At 43.0% G+C, this 12,658-nt stretch overlaps 1 protein-coding gene across 2 annotated transcripts in view; it reads left to right on the forward strand.

Annotated features, from left to right (window-relative positions):
- Pde10a (phosphodiesterase 10A) overlaps window positions 1–11,334 on the forward strand; it is a 267,554-nt gene extending 256,220 nt beyond the window's left edge. For both annotated transcript variants that reach the window (XM_027939403.2, XM_071612857.1), the window contains 3 exons: window positions 520–600; window positions 3,337–3,425; window positions 6,086–11,334. In XM_027939403.2, coding sequence (XP_027795204.2) covers window positions 520–600; window positions 3,337–3,425; window positions 6,086–6,203 — 288 coding nt within the window. In that variant the 3' untranslated portion in view covers window positions 6,204–11,334. The remainder of the gene's footprint in view (window positions 1–519; window positions 601–3,336; window positions 3,426–6,085) is intronic.
- The last annotated feature ends 1,324 nt before the right edge of the window (window positions 11,335–12,658 follow it).

The following is a 12,658-nucleotide window of genomic DNA, read 5'->3' on the forward strand; positions in this document are numbered from 1 at the left end:
ACAGATTTTACCGTGATTATAAACTAGGTGATGCTTTGGTGTCCCTTCCTAACGTCCTCAGACTGTTGCTGAGTGGTCCTCTCCACAGCCCAGCTTACCCCGCTCCGTTCTGTCCCTGGTTTACTGCTCCTCCCCACTGTCACTGTTTCTCCCCTGCTGTAACTCCCACTAACTGATGCACAACGAAGGCCGAGAGAGGACTGAGACTCTGTGCAGGAGAGCATCTGAATAAAGGCCAAATAGTGATGCCGTTAGGCTTTTTATTGTTTTGACACATTTATTTTAAAAATATTTTTATTAATGCACTGTAGTTATACATAATGATGGGGTTCATTTTGACATCATTACATATGCATGAAATATAATTTGCTCCATTTCAGTCCCCAGTACTTCTTCTCAAGACAGTATCCAGCAATATTTTTTGAAAAAAAATAATAAAGGGCATAACTTGTTAATACCAACATTTTATGATTATTTGAAAATTGAAAGAGAATAATTTCTCCCTCCCCTTTATTTTAGGGCGATGAAATGAAGAAATTGGGAATACAGCCAATCCCTATGATGGACAGAGACAAGAAGGATGAAGTCCCACAGGGGCAGGTATGAGTTGGGGGAGTCCACTTGCTGTTCATGTGGGTGTAAAATCATTCACGAAGAGAAAGCTGTAACACCTTGCGGAGTAGAGGGACAAGTGGGTCATCCCAGGTCTAGTGACTGATGAGGAAAGTCAAGGATTTATCCTTCAGGGACTGAGAACTGGGAGAAGAACTATACCCTTGAACCACCATCCACTTGACTGAACCTGCACAAGCTTACACACTCTTAGGAATCTTACTTGAGGGATGGAAAAGTAGAATCCAAAAGTTGGTGTTCCCACTGAGGATGGAGGGCCAGCTCTGACCCTGCAAACCAAGGTGGGGAGTCTGGAGGGTGTGGCTACCTGAGGGCAGGAAGGAGGGCATGCTCCTGGACACACGAGAGCTGCTGGAGACCACCTTGCCTACCCCAGCTTGGTGGCAGAAGACGGAGCTTAGGAAGCCCAGCTCTCTGCAGATGGCATTGCCGTCAATAGATTCTTCTGACCTGAAACCCAGGGATGGAGGACTTCGAATTGTTAACACACTCTGTCGTTGGCTGAACTAAGTTTTTGTTGTGTTGTTTTGTTTTTTGAGAGTAGCATCATGGATTTTGTGTCAGGTCTATTTTTTCCTCAAAAATAATGCTTAGTATTTTTTATGTTTTTTAGTTGTAGATGGACACAATACTTTTATTTTTATTTACTTTTATGTGGTGCTGAGGGTCGAACCCAGTGCCAGGCGAGTGCTCTACCACTGAGCCACAACCTCAGCCCAGTGCTTAGTATTTTATAAAGTTTTTTCTTAACAATAATTGACATTAATGATTGTCTTTCCAGGACTCATTGTAATCCATGTTGATTTTTTAATATTCTAAGAGAGCTTTTGCAATGGGGTACATGTGTGTATGTGATGTTTTTCTCAGTTATGAGACCAGCTTAAACTACCAATCTTCTAATGACACAATAGGAAGAAAGTTACGGACAAAAACTTATAGAATTTGCTTAGAAGCATGTCAGATCCTCCCGGTATGGTGGTTCTGGACAGGTTCTCTATGTTCCTGCTCTTTTTAAATTTAATGTGGGCAAGTCCACGGCTCAGAGAGGGTTGGCCTGACAGGGAAGTTGAGTGGTTTACTCCTGGCAATTGCCTTGGGTGGTTCATTTTTTTCCTTCTTACATGACAGTGCACCTGACATACCTCTTCTGCATGCTAGACACACACACACACAAACACACACACAAACAGGATTGCCTGCTATCCCTGCTCATGGAGTTATTTGGGGTTACAGCGACTCATTGTTTCTTCCTGGGGTTTGCTTTTTATGTTGTATTTTAAAGTCCTTTCCCACCCTGACTAGACTCGCTCCTGTATTTTCTCCAGTTATTTCTTCTTTGTTTCATCACTTTACGTTTGATTATTAATTCTTCTGGCATTTGTCTTGTTACATGGTTTAAGAAAAGAATCTTCATAAATTTTCCTTTCCAAATGTTTAAACAGTTATCATAATAGACTATATAGGAGGGCTGAAAATTTTTCCCTGATGCACTCAGGTTATGTTTTTGTGTTTTGAGTAGGAGAATAGTTTGTTTTAGAATTGCTTGCTTTGGGCCAAAACTTTGAGTCCTTTTATAGTGTGATAAACTATCTCTGTGATCAGCTAATGTTTATCAACTATGCTGCTCTCCAGTTATTGAGTACAATGAACATATTCTTTGTCATAATAATACAATTCTCTACTTTCCAATAATTATTCTCTTTCTTGGGACTTTCTACTTCATGACACCTGCTAAATATTAGAATCAGGGGATCTCTGCATGAGGTCTGGAGTTAAGAAGGAAGCTGCACAGGCACTGTCCTAGGAAGATGGCCCTGACAGGAACCGTGCCAAGGAGAAGGCAGAAAGGCACTGCGGGGCCTCTGTTCTCCCCTGTCCTTTGATGCATGTCCTTGATGCTCAGTTTTTTAAAGAAATTGGTAAACTGTGGCCTGTGGATTCCCCCTGAACCTGCCTGGAGTCCTGCTGGCACTTGGGCAGTCGTGGGCCAGGGGTGAGCGGAGCTAGCCCATCCTGGGCGGGTCTTGGTGGCTGGACCGCCTGCCTTCTCTGCCACCAGTCTCAGGATCTTTTACATCTTGCCTCCAGTCTGACGCAGTATTATCTATTAGCAAGTGATTTAAAATTCCTGATAAAGTGTTCTTTAAAATATTTTTACCGTGGAATTTAGAACTATTAAATCTAGCATTTTGAGAGAATAATAACACCAGAGAGCTATGATATAGTAAATAACGTTTATCACAGGTAAAAAATAAAAGGAGAAGGCCATCAGGTGCCCACTCCAAGGATAGTGCACAGTAGATGGGGACACTTCGGTGACACCTGAACATCGGGCTGGATGCAAGTCAGACCTGTAGAGCAACAGACTTAGCTCTGAAATGCCTGCATTGGAGTACTGAGTTTAACCAGCAACAGCAACAGCCTAACTCATATCAGTAGATCCCCTGTAGCTCAACTTGGGTTTTAGATCTCAGTGGATATAGACTTTTGTAATATGTTTTTTTCTTATTTGTTTTATTTCTAGGATGTATTTTAATGCATTTTAAACTGCATTCAGCAGTAGTAGTCGTTGAGCCCAAATATCACATGCAGCACAACTAGAAGATTTAATTTATAGTTATTAGACTTGAGAACAGAAATTGAGGTCGACTAGATCACTAATGGGCAGTTCTGTTTCTTGTCCATGACTTTGCACGGAGGCAGCTTGGGTTCTACAATGCCGTGGCCATTCCCTGCTACACCACGCTGACCCAGATCCTCCCCCCGACTGAGCCTCTGCTGAAAGCATGCAGGTACGTACGTACAGTGGTTCAAGCTGTAATGTGATCTAGAAGACAAGATAAATCCAGAGCAAATAACAACCAAGACTCCATGTAGGACTTTTCTTTCCATCAACTTATGAATGTGTCTTATCTACAGTTTACAGCAAACATGAGTTGAGAGGCTCTAGGTTTGCCTAGGTATCAAGTTTCCCTCTTTTAGTGTCTTGGGGGTCCTGGCTAGCCAGCTTCCCAGCTCCTTCTCCCCTGCAGCTCAGCGCCCATCAGAGGTGAAGCTTAGACACCACCTGGTGTCAGGCAGTTCATCCCGCACCTCAGACAGGACGGGGTGGGGAGCAGGCCTGCTGACGGAGTCGGGGTCAGCTGTGGAGACCTTTCTGCTCAAGGGACGGTGCCCCCTTACACCTGTGCTGCCTGGCTGGGCACCGAGAGAGCACACTCTGCTTAGCCCTATAAATGGCCTCTGCTGAGCCCTATAAATGGCCTCTGCTGATGGGGGCTCCTCCCTGGACATGGGAGACCAGGCCACATGCCACAGGGAAGGCCCAGGTGTAGCAGCAGGAGATGCCCAAGCTCATCTCACAGCCACTGTAGTTCCTTACATGTGCCACATGAGCATATGTGAAAACCTCACTCACAAAATCATCCAGGAAGGAGCAGGAGGTGTTTGTAACCCTGTAGAGGTCCCACCCAATCCTGTTTTTTAAAAAGTCCAAACAGTAATCTCTGTTCATGGATGCTTATTAGGAAAGAGGCTTATCTTAAGTCATAGTTAATGAGTTACATGGAAAAAAGAGATAACTTGAATGGGGAGCCCCTTCCTATTTAAGTATTTTTTTCTTCTAAAAAGAAATTTAAGCCATCTCTTATTTGTTCTAGCTTCATACTCTCTGTCCTTCCCTCACTTTTTCCCGAGGATTCAATTCAGTTAGGAACATTAAAATTTTAAGAATATTTTTAATTAACTTTTAAAAGAAGTTCCTCTGAGGAAAGCCTGTGAGTAGGTGCCCCATGGTGTTCCTGACTATGTACCACAGCCAGCATGGGCATGGGCATGGGGATGGGCACGGATGCACTCTGGGAGGACGAGGACTGACACGCGGTCGGCCACTGCACACAGAACCAGAACCAGAACAGGCTCTCCCTTCTCTGCTGTTGAGATTTACTTTATGGATTATTTTTTAAGGACAACAGGCAAAGCCTACCCAGCAGCATAAAATAATGATGGTTTTCCTATGTGAGACAGGGTCTCTCCTTCCTTGCTCCGCCTGGGGAGATTTTGGACCCGCCTTAGTTGGGTGGAGCCTTGGCCAGCCTGAGCTGTGATTGGTTTACTGGAGTCGGCCCTGTGCACAGGGCTCAGCCATGATGGGAGGCTGGCATGTGACCAGGACTCTCCTGGTGGGATCCCGTTGTGGAAGTCAGGCGCACTGAAGAGAAATTGGAGCATCAATCTAACTCCAGCATGTAGCTTAGAATTCCCTGTTTCATGCTAAATATTTAGAAGTGGGAGGAGTGCATAGCTGCTGTGGCCCTGGCTGCGGATGGTGGAGTTGCTTTCCGTGGGCAGCTCTGTGAATGCAGGACACAGTATCATGGTGGCTCTGACACCTTCTTCTGCAGCAGACATGACTGAACCACATAATCTCTTTAAGGCCGCTGTAATCTTAGAATTAAAAAAATCAGCATGTGTCGTCGGTATTCAAGGAAACATGCCAAATGTAGCATCTTCCTTTTTCCAGGAAACCTTGAGTCTGGGAAAATGCTATTTCATGTTATGGTGTGGAAATTAGAAGTGTAGCGCTCTTCAGTCTATATTTTAGGAAGCCCTTTTGTCTGAAGGTGTCTTACCATATCAATAAAAGAAAATTGTGGAAAGAGTTTTTACTGTGCCTTGTATGAGTTTTGTTTGCCAGTGTCAAAGTTCCCTTCTGATTTTGACTTTGCATAACAGAAAGCAAAGTCCAGATGGGAGTGTTCCAGGAGTTCTGCGGGGTTAGCCATGCAGAGCACCCTGGTGGTCCTGCAGCAGTTGCCATCCCACGGTTACAGGCTGACCTGCCTGTGACATTCAAACTGAGGGCTTCGAGAGAGACCAGAGAGCTGCGGGAGGAGCAGCCTGCACTTCAGACGGGAGGCAGCAGATCACAAGTGGGGCTTTCCAGTAGCAAGACAATTAAGAGTTTGTGCCAGGCGGTTTCATTTTGTGTGTGACACAGTATTCAGAATGAGATCTGAAGCATGGTGAGGAGTGTCTCCAGGCCTCCAGAGGGAGCCCTGTGTCCAGCCTGCAGTGTGAACGCCTGGGTCCTACTCTGCCACAGCCCAGTGGCCTCCTGCACTGCCATCCCCGCCTTTCCTCATCCTGCACAGCCCAGCAGGCACCTCAAGGGCTCACTCCCTTGAAGGTCAGTCCCTCCAAATGCTTAAGAAATGGCACTTCCTGACCCTTGAGTGGCTTTGTCTTTGAGACTGGAGCTTGTGGGGGTGAGGTGCCCAGTGCCCTGTGGTTCCCAGGCCTTTTCTGTGGAGACATGGCTGGTGCAGCCCAACCAGCTCACCCCAGGGGCCAAGAAGCCTTGTGCCCAGTCAGGCCACAGGGCTGTTTGGTCAGCTTTGGAGACGAATGCAGAAATTCTCTTCTCAACGTCACCTCTGTCTTCTGCCCCCAGGGATAACCTCAGTCAGTGGGAGAAGGTGATCCGAGGGGAGGAGAGTGCCCAGTGGATCTCAGCCTCGCCAGCGGCCCCAGAGACCTCTGAGAAGCCACCCGTGAAGACTGATGGCTGACAGCAGGGCCAGTCGTCCCACCAGCGAGTCTCATCTTGCTTCTTTGACTTTTTTCCTTTTATTTTTGAGGGGGGAAAACCTACACCTGGTAGCTGGGGTGAAAACCTTGGAGAAGCTGACGTCAAGTGTGTGTGTGCGCGAGCAGACGACTTCCCAGGGTCTCAGCACACACACCCAGCCAGAGTGCAGCCAGCAGGGCCCGTGTTCAGAAGTCAGCTGGCCAGGACTCCCCAGCACCCAGCCGTCCTTTGCTAGCAGGCTGATTTGCCCAGGCCTTACAAGAAATGGACCAAGACTGCTCAGAGGGTGCTTTCCACGGCGTCTCTCTCTGAGGGTTTGACACGGTACTTTTGTGCTATTCTACTTTGGCTCTCACACCATTGTTGCTTTGGCGTCCTTGGTTATAAATAGGTTTTTACACTTTCCTATTGTGAATGTTCTTGTGTGACCTCCTTGGGGTTGACTTGAATTGTAGCCCAGCGCCTCAGGACCAGTGTCATGAAGATCAGAGAGTCAGAAGTGATGGAAAAGCCAACGCTCCACGTCTGTGGTGGAGGGCGGTGAGCCGGCTTCATACTAAGGGAAGCGGACGTCTGGCCTTTTGAGAAGAGCTGTAGGTGTGCACCCTGTCAGCCTCAGAACTTCAAGTCTCAGTTCAAACAATGTCAAAGAGTTAAAAAAAATTCCTCATTGTATTCTTGGAAAATTTATTGAATCTTTGCATAAAGAACAAAATAAAAGCAAGGCATATAAAACTTTTAATGAATAAGTCTTGTGTGAATGTAAAATGTGAATATTTAATAATGAGTCCTTGAAATTGTCACTTTGTCATGGAAAAAGTTTAGACTCATATTCAAAATGGAAGGTTCATTCTAAAAGTTACTTCGCTAAAAGACCATACAGTTCTCTTAAAATCAAATGGCACCTTGACGTTTTGATGTTCCATAGCTCACTTGAGTCTGCTGTCATCCCTCCTGTTCTGTCTGCGCGCTGCCCAGTCCCCTCTCGGAGGCTTGCTGTGGGGGGCACAGCCATGGGGAGGCACAGTGCCCTTGCACTGTCCCTTGTCTCTGTCCTGTTCTCTCCTCCCAGATTAAACATCCACATCAAAACCAGTGACTTGGGTGGTTGCTCCTATATGAGTTTTTGGCAGACTAATACCACTGAACAGGTTAGTGTCTAGAAGAGTCCAACAGCGCTCTCTGGATCCTTCTGCAGACATTAAAGAACAGGCAGTATCAGGTCCTGCTAGTGCTTTAAAGAGTCTGAGCCCACCCACGGCACAGTGGTATCTGAACCCCAGGGAATCAGAGTCTTCAGGAAGTGACACCCAGTCCTTAGCGAGTAGCTCATTCTCTATTCTCGTGGCAGGAACATGGAATATTACTTTAGAAAACAAATTTTTAAAAATAGGCTTATGCATACTCGATACCATACACATCATTCATATGAGCTTGATGTTTGCAAAATTAAAGCCTTTTCTACAACATGGTTTATTATGTTGTAGCAGAGTTGACTGTACATAACCACTGTTGTTATTTTAGATTAACACTATGTGTTCAGTTTCCTTGTGGGCCTCTGAAGTTGCCATCTTCTTTCCATGGAGCTCCATTTGCTATTGTACTTAAGTAATAGGAAGTAAAATGTAATAACTAAAGAGAGGAATCCGACTGTGGCTAGATCTACACACACATACATGCATGCATGTAGCATGTGTGCACACACAGATGTATATATGATGCACTCACATAACACATGAGACAGAAGCAAAGATAGGGAGAAAGAGGCAAACGTGTATGAAAAATAAAAATCATCCTCATTCTTTAAAAAGTGATTTTTGTGTTGAGAAATGTTTGTTGCTTGATAAGTTTGACCGAAGTGTGATTATTCAATGAGGATAAAATTCTAAAAAGTTGCATAAGTTTCCTCATATGAGTTTATTAAATGATCCCATCAAATACAACTTTCATTACGTAAATGGATTGAGTCATCTAATCTAATTTGTAAGATAAATTGCAGGAGGGGGGTTATCATTTAAGATTATTGTTTAATTAAAAGGATTTTAAAGGCATGCTGAATCCTGATTCTTAATGGGGAAAACAACCACTGGGCGGGGAATCTCACGGCCGCTTTTACATTTGAAGGTTGCTCTTCTGATCTGATCACAGGAAATTCTTTTAATTTGATATGGCCAAGGGTATTGTATTGTATGACTCTACTTTGAACAGTTTTCCAAAGGAGAGTGTGTAGCTCTGTTGGGGGGGGGGTCCATTTCTTGTGAAATCTTGTCATAATAGAAGTGCAGCTTGAACAAAGTAATATATGCTATAACATCAAGTGTTTCCATCACTTTTGCCATGTGTGAGATTGTTTTAGGAAGCATAGATTGACCTAAAAAGAGCCTAGGATGCACTGATATTTAGTTAACAATTCGTTTTGGAAAACATATGGTCAGGAGCATCTTTGCATTTTGGCAAATATGTTTGGCAGACAAACTGTTTCTCGTCTTTTTCCCAGATCTTTTCTTACAAGGAAAGTGTGATACCAGAAGCCAGGCAGAGGTTTTCATGCCAAATTAAGGTGATATTTTAGAGTAGGCTGGATTTTCCTTGATATAAATTCAGTAAGCAGCTACAACTAATGTAGAAAGTCCAGTTTGTAGAAATTTATATTGTTTATGTTGATTAGTAATGGGTAATGCAATTATTCCATTATCTTTCCAGACTTAGTGAGCATTTTTTAATGTATGCCAACAACAACATGAAGCATCGAACCCTGTCAGTGGTGTAAAATCCTACAAAAATGCAAGCATCTTATTAATTAGTAATGAATTAATTAATTAGGAAGACTAAAAGGGAATGCAGTGGGTATAAACAGCTAATAAACATGGCCTTTTTCCCAAGGCAGGGACACCTGTATCTCAGGCCCCTGCTTTAGTTACTGCAAAGATGAGTCTGAGAGACTGACCTGGGGAAAGAGCCCGCTGAGCCACCAGCCAGCAGGCTCCGTCTTGGCTCCTCCTCATGGTGACCCTTACAGTGGCATTCCAAGGGGCGCCTGCTCACAGCCATGGATGCAGGGTCCATCTGATCTGAAACTAGATTTGTTCAGTGTAGGTTTCCTCTTTTTTAGCATGTTTTAAAATTTTGTTTTTCTAATTTTGTACAGGACATGCAGAGATGCACAAATCCCTAGATACCTGGGTTTTTAGTTTGCCATGTTGTGTTTCTGGTCTCTGAATTCAAAGTCAAGGTTTGAGCTCTAACAGTACTAAATTATTCACCATGCCTTGGCCTGTGCCTTGACTTTAAACACTGCAGTTTTATTTACTTCCTCTCTCCTGGTCATTAGTTTGCTTTTTCTTCTCCTCCTCCTCCTCCTCCTTCTTTCTTTTTCCTTAAATATAATTGAAAACACTGAAAGGACCACATCCCTGGTTAATTTGATCAAGTTGAGTGAACCAGGACCATTCTCTCCTCATCAGATTCCTGTCCTTTCTTTGGCTTGCTTGACATACACCCTGGTGACTGCAACCAATGAACAGCTCAGATTGTCTTTACTGAAAAAACTTCTAAGAACTAACACTGCGTCTGATGTGGTTTTGTTGGCTTGCAGGTACCAGAGGCATGATTCAGATTTTTGAAAATCACTTCTCTATATATTTCCAATGTGTCTGCTTTCTACACTTAGATTTTATTTAGGTTGTAATTCTCAATGACTCTTCTTTTAGTCACTTTAGTGGATCCCTTCTACTGCAAGTGTTGATTTATCAATCACTGTACAACTTGAGTTGGCTGTGTATGCTAAAGCCAGTTCCCCACGCTTAGCAGCGCATGGCTGTTAGAGTTGCACATGTGTGTGAGTATTAACCTGATGCACATTTTGCTCAGTTTTTTACGCATTTATACTAAGTTTAAATTAGTGGTGCCCAGTGCAGTACATGTTGTTTTTGTTGTCTTTAAAAAATAAACAAACCAAAAACTGTACAGTTTGGTTGCCTAAAGCATTGGATATATTTTATGTGACGAAAAAAATTAGCCAAGAAAGAAAAAGTTCAGTGGAATTCTTGTTCCAGATTAAGAAGATAGAACAAAGAGAAACACATATTAATATTGCTTAAGAAAAGCGCATTTAAAATCCAAAGAAGCACCATGATAGTCACCTAATTTTTCTCTCAACCTCACAGCAGACGGTGCGTTCTGAGTTGTAAAGTCTGCCTGCTCTGTCCTCAAGTTTGAGAAATTATAACTGAAACATGTATACCTGGGCCTGGCTCTGAGGCCCCGGAAAAATGTCATGAAAGGACCACAGCGGGAAGTCAGCGTGTATATTTTAATGCCCAGCTAATAACTTTGAGGCACTATTTATTTGCAGAAGTTTGAGCAAAATGTTTTTATTCCTGATATAAATTTAGTTTAAAACTGTATTATTTAATATTCCAGGTCACCTAACACATCATCCTATCATGGATGTTGCAACCTGTTTTTTTCTTAGGTCACCCCCGATAACCCCATTCTCTGCTGTCGCTCAAATACCCAACATAAATGACAGTTGGGAATATTTTTTCCATATGATCTGTTGTATGGTGTATATGCTGACTATCCATTTAGTGTGCAGATTGAAAGTACAGTAGATTCATCAGTAGAAGGCATTTCTAATATCTAAACAATATTCCTACCTGTTTGAAATTAAGTGCTTGCCTAAAACACTGTGAAAGTTACCAAAATTTGTACAAATGCAGCATCTTGATTCTTTCTGAGAAGAAAAGGTGACTTTCTCTACATAAACATAAGCGCAAAAGAGATGCTGTACCCCCACCTTGCCAAGGCATCTAGGAGCGCACTGTGACAGGTTCCTGCAGACCAGGACCATGGGAGCGCAGCCAGGCCCTGTACCACAGTGCCCGGATAAGCTGACGACCTACAGGCAGCAGCTCTGGCCAAAGCCTTACTAGGATCTCTTGGAAGGGGAAAAAAATTCCAAGTTAACAATATCCAACCTTATTGTAGTTGATGGGTTAGTAATTTCCAAAAATGATTTTATATGTATGACATAAAAATCTTTGTAAAATGCCCAAGTGCAATAATTTAAAGAGATCTTAACTTTGCATTTATAAATTATAAATATTGTACATGTGTGTAATTTTTTCATGTATTCATTTTCAGTCTTTGTATTTTAAAAGGAATCTTTACTGTTATGTTTGTATAATATAACAATAATCATTTATTATAACCTAGGCAAGATGTAAATAAATTTCTAATTCAAACAGCTAGTGTATATGCATATATGGGTATTATATGGCAAAATCTAGCTTTGTTTTACTTACATGCTTAGAGCTGCAAGAAATCTTTGTTGATATGTAATTATACATATAAAGTATATATATATATGTATGATACATGAAATATATTTAGAAATGTTCATAATTTGGTGTGAATAATTGAATACAGTTTTTAAAACATCATCTTTCATGTTTTATCATTCGCTGTCTTTTGTGGGGAAGATATGAGATGTCTCCCCAAAGTGCCTGTGAGGACCCAGGCCTCATTCTCCTGGAGGACCGTGTCCACACTGAACTAAGATGCTGTGTTAGCTTTAGCCACTTTCCAGCAGAAAAGATGGGCCAACCCAAAAGGTTAGAGTTCACAATGATTCACTGGCTCCACTGTATGATTTTAAAGTTTCAAAAGCTGGCTGGGAAGACTGGTTTTCAGGATGACTGCTCCCGACTGCAAAGCTCAGGACACTGAGTGCTGACCCAGTGCTTCCCAGCCAGCTTCTCTGACCATGGAAACTTCCGGGCACTTCACACACGTGCACAGTCACAAGGGGCGCACCCTCATTCAGAGAGAGGCTGTGCAGGAAGCACCGTAACTATGCACTGCATGTTTGCATGTGAGTGTACATGAAGACATTTTTCAGACTAGAACCTCACAGAATCCAATAGAGTGATAAGTACACTAGTGGTTTTATCTTTAAAGCTCTGCTTAAGGAAATGGTGTTTTTATTTTGGCTATCTCTGCTTGCCATCAGGTGAGCAGGCAAATGGTAAATATTTAATACCAAAAATTGTTAAAATTTGATTGTATCCCCAGAACCCTCCTTAACCTTAAACATTCCAGAGCTGAATTTGGGAGTCAGAGATTACTGGAATAGACACTGCATCGTTGAATATGAATGTCCAGAGCTTGGTGAATTTGAAGGCAAACGGGTAGCCCTCCAAGGGGGCTTTTCCCCCAACTCCAAACTTCCTGAGGGCAGGCCCTCCAAATGCACGGCAGAGTGCAGAGTGCAGACAGAATGTTTTGTGAAGTAGTCATTTCCCGTGGACCTGAATGAAATGTTTCCTGTGTTAAAATGAATCCCCTGAGCCAACATACCCATATGATTAGTTGGCAGTTAAAATTACTGAGGGACACTTTGTAAAGCTGATTTGAGTCAAGAGTCCTCTGACA

The sequence above is a fragment of the Marmota flaviventris genome, chromosome 6, assembly GCF_047511675.1.
Source record: "Marmota flaviventris isolate mMarFla1 chromosome 6, mMarFla1.hap1, whole genome shotgun sequence".
Lineage (NCBI taxonomy): Eukaryota > Metazoa > Chordata > Mammalia > Rodentia > Sciuridae > Marmota > Marmota flaviventris.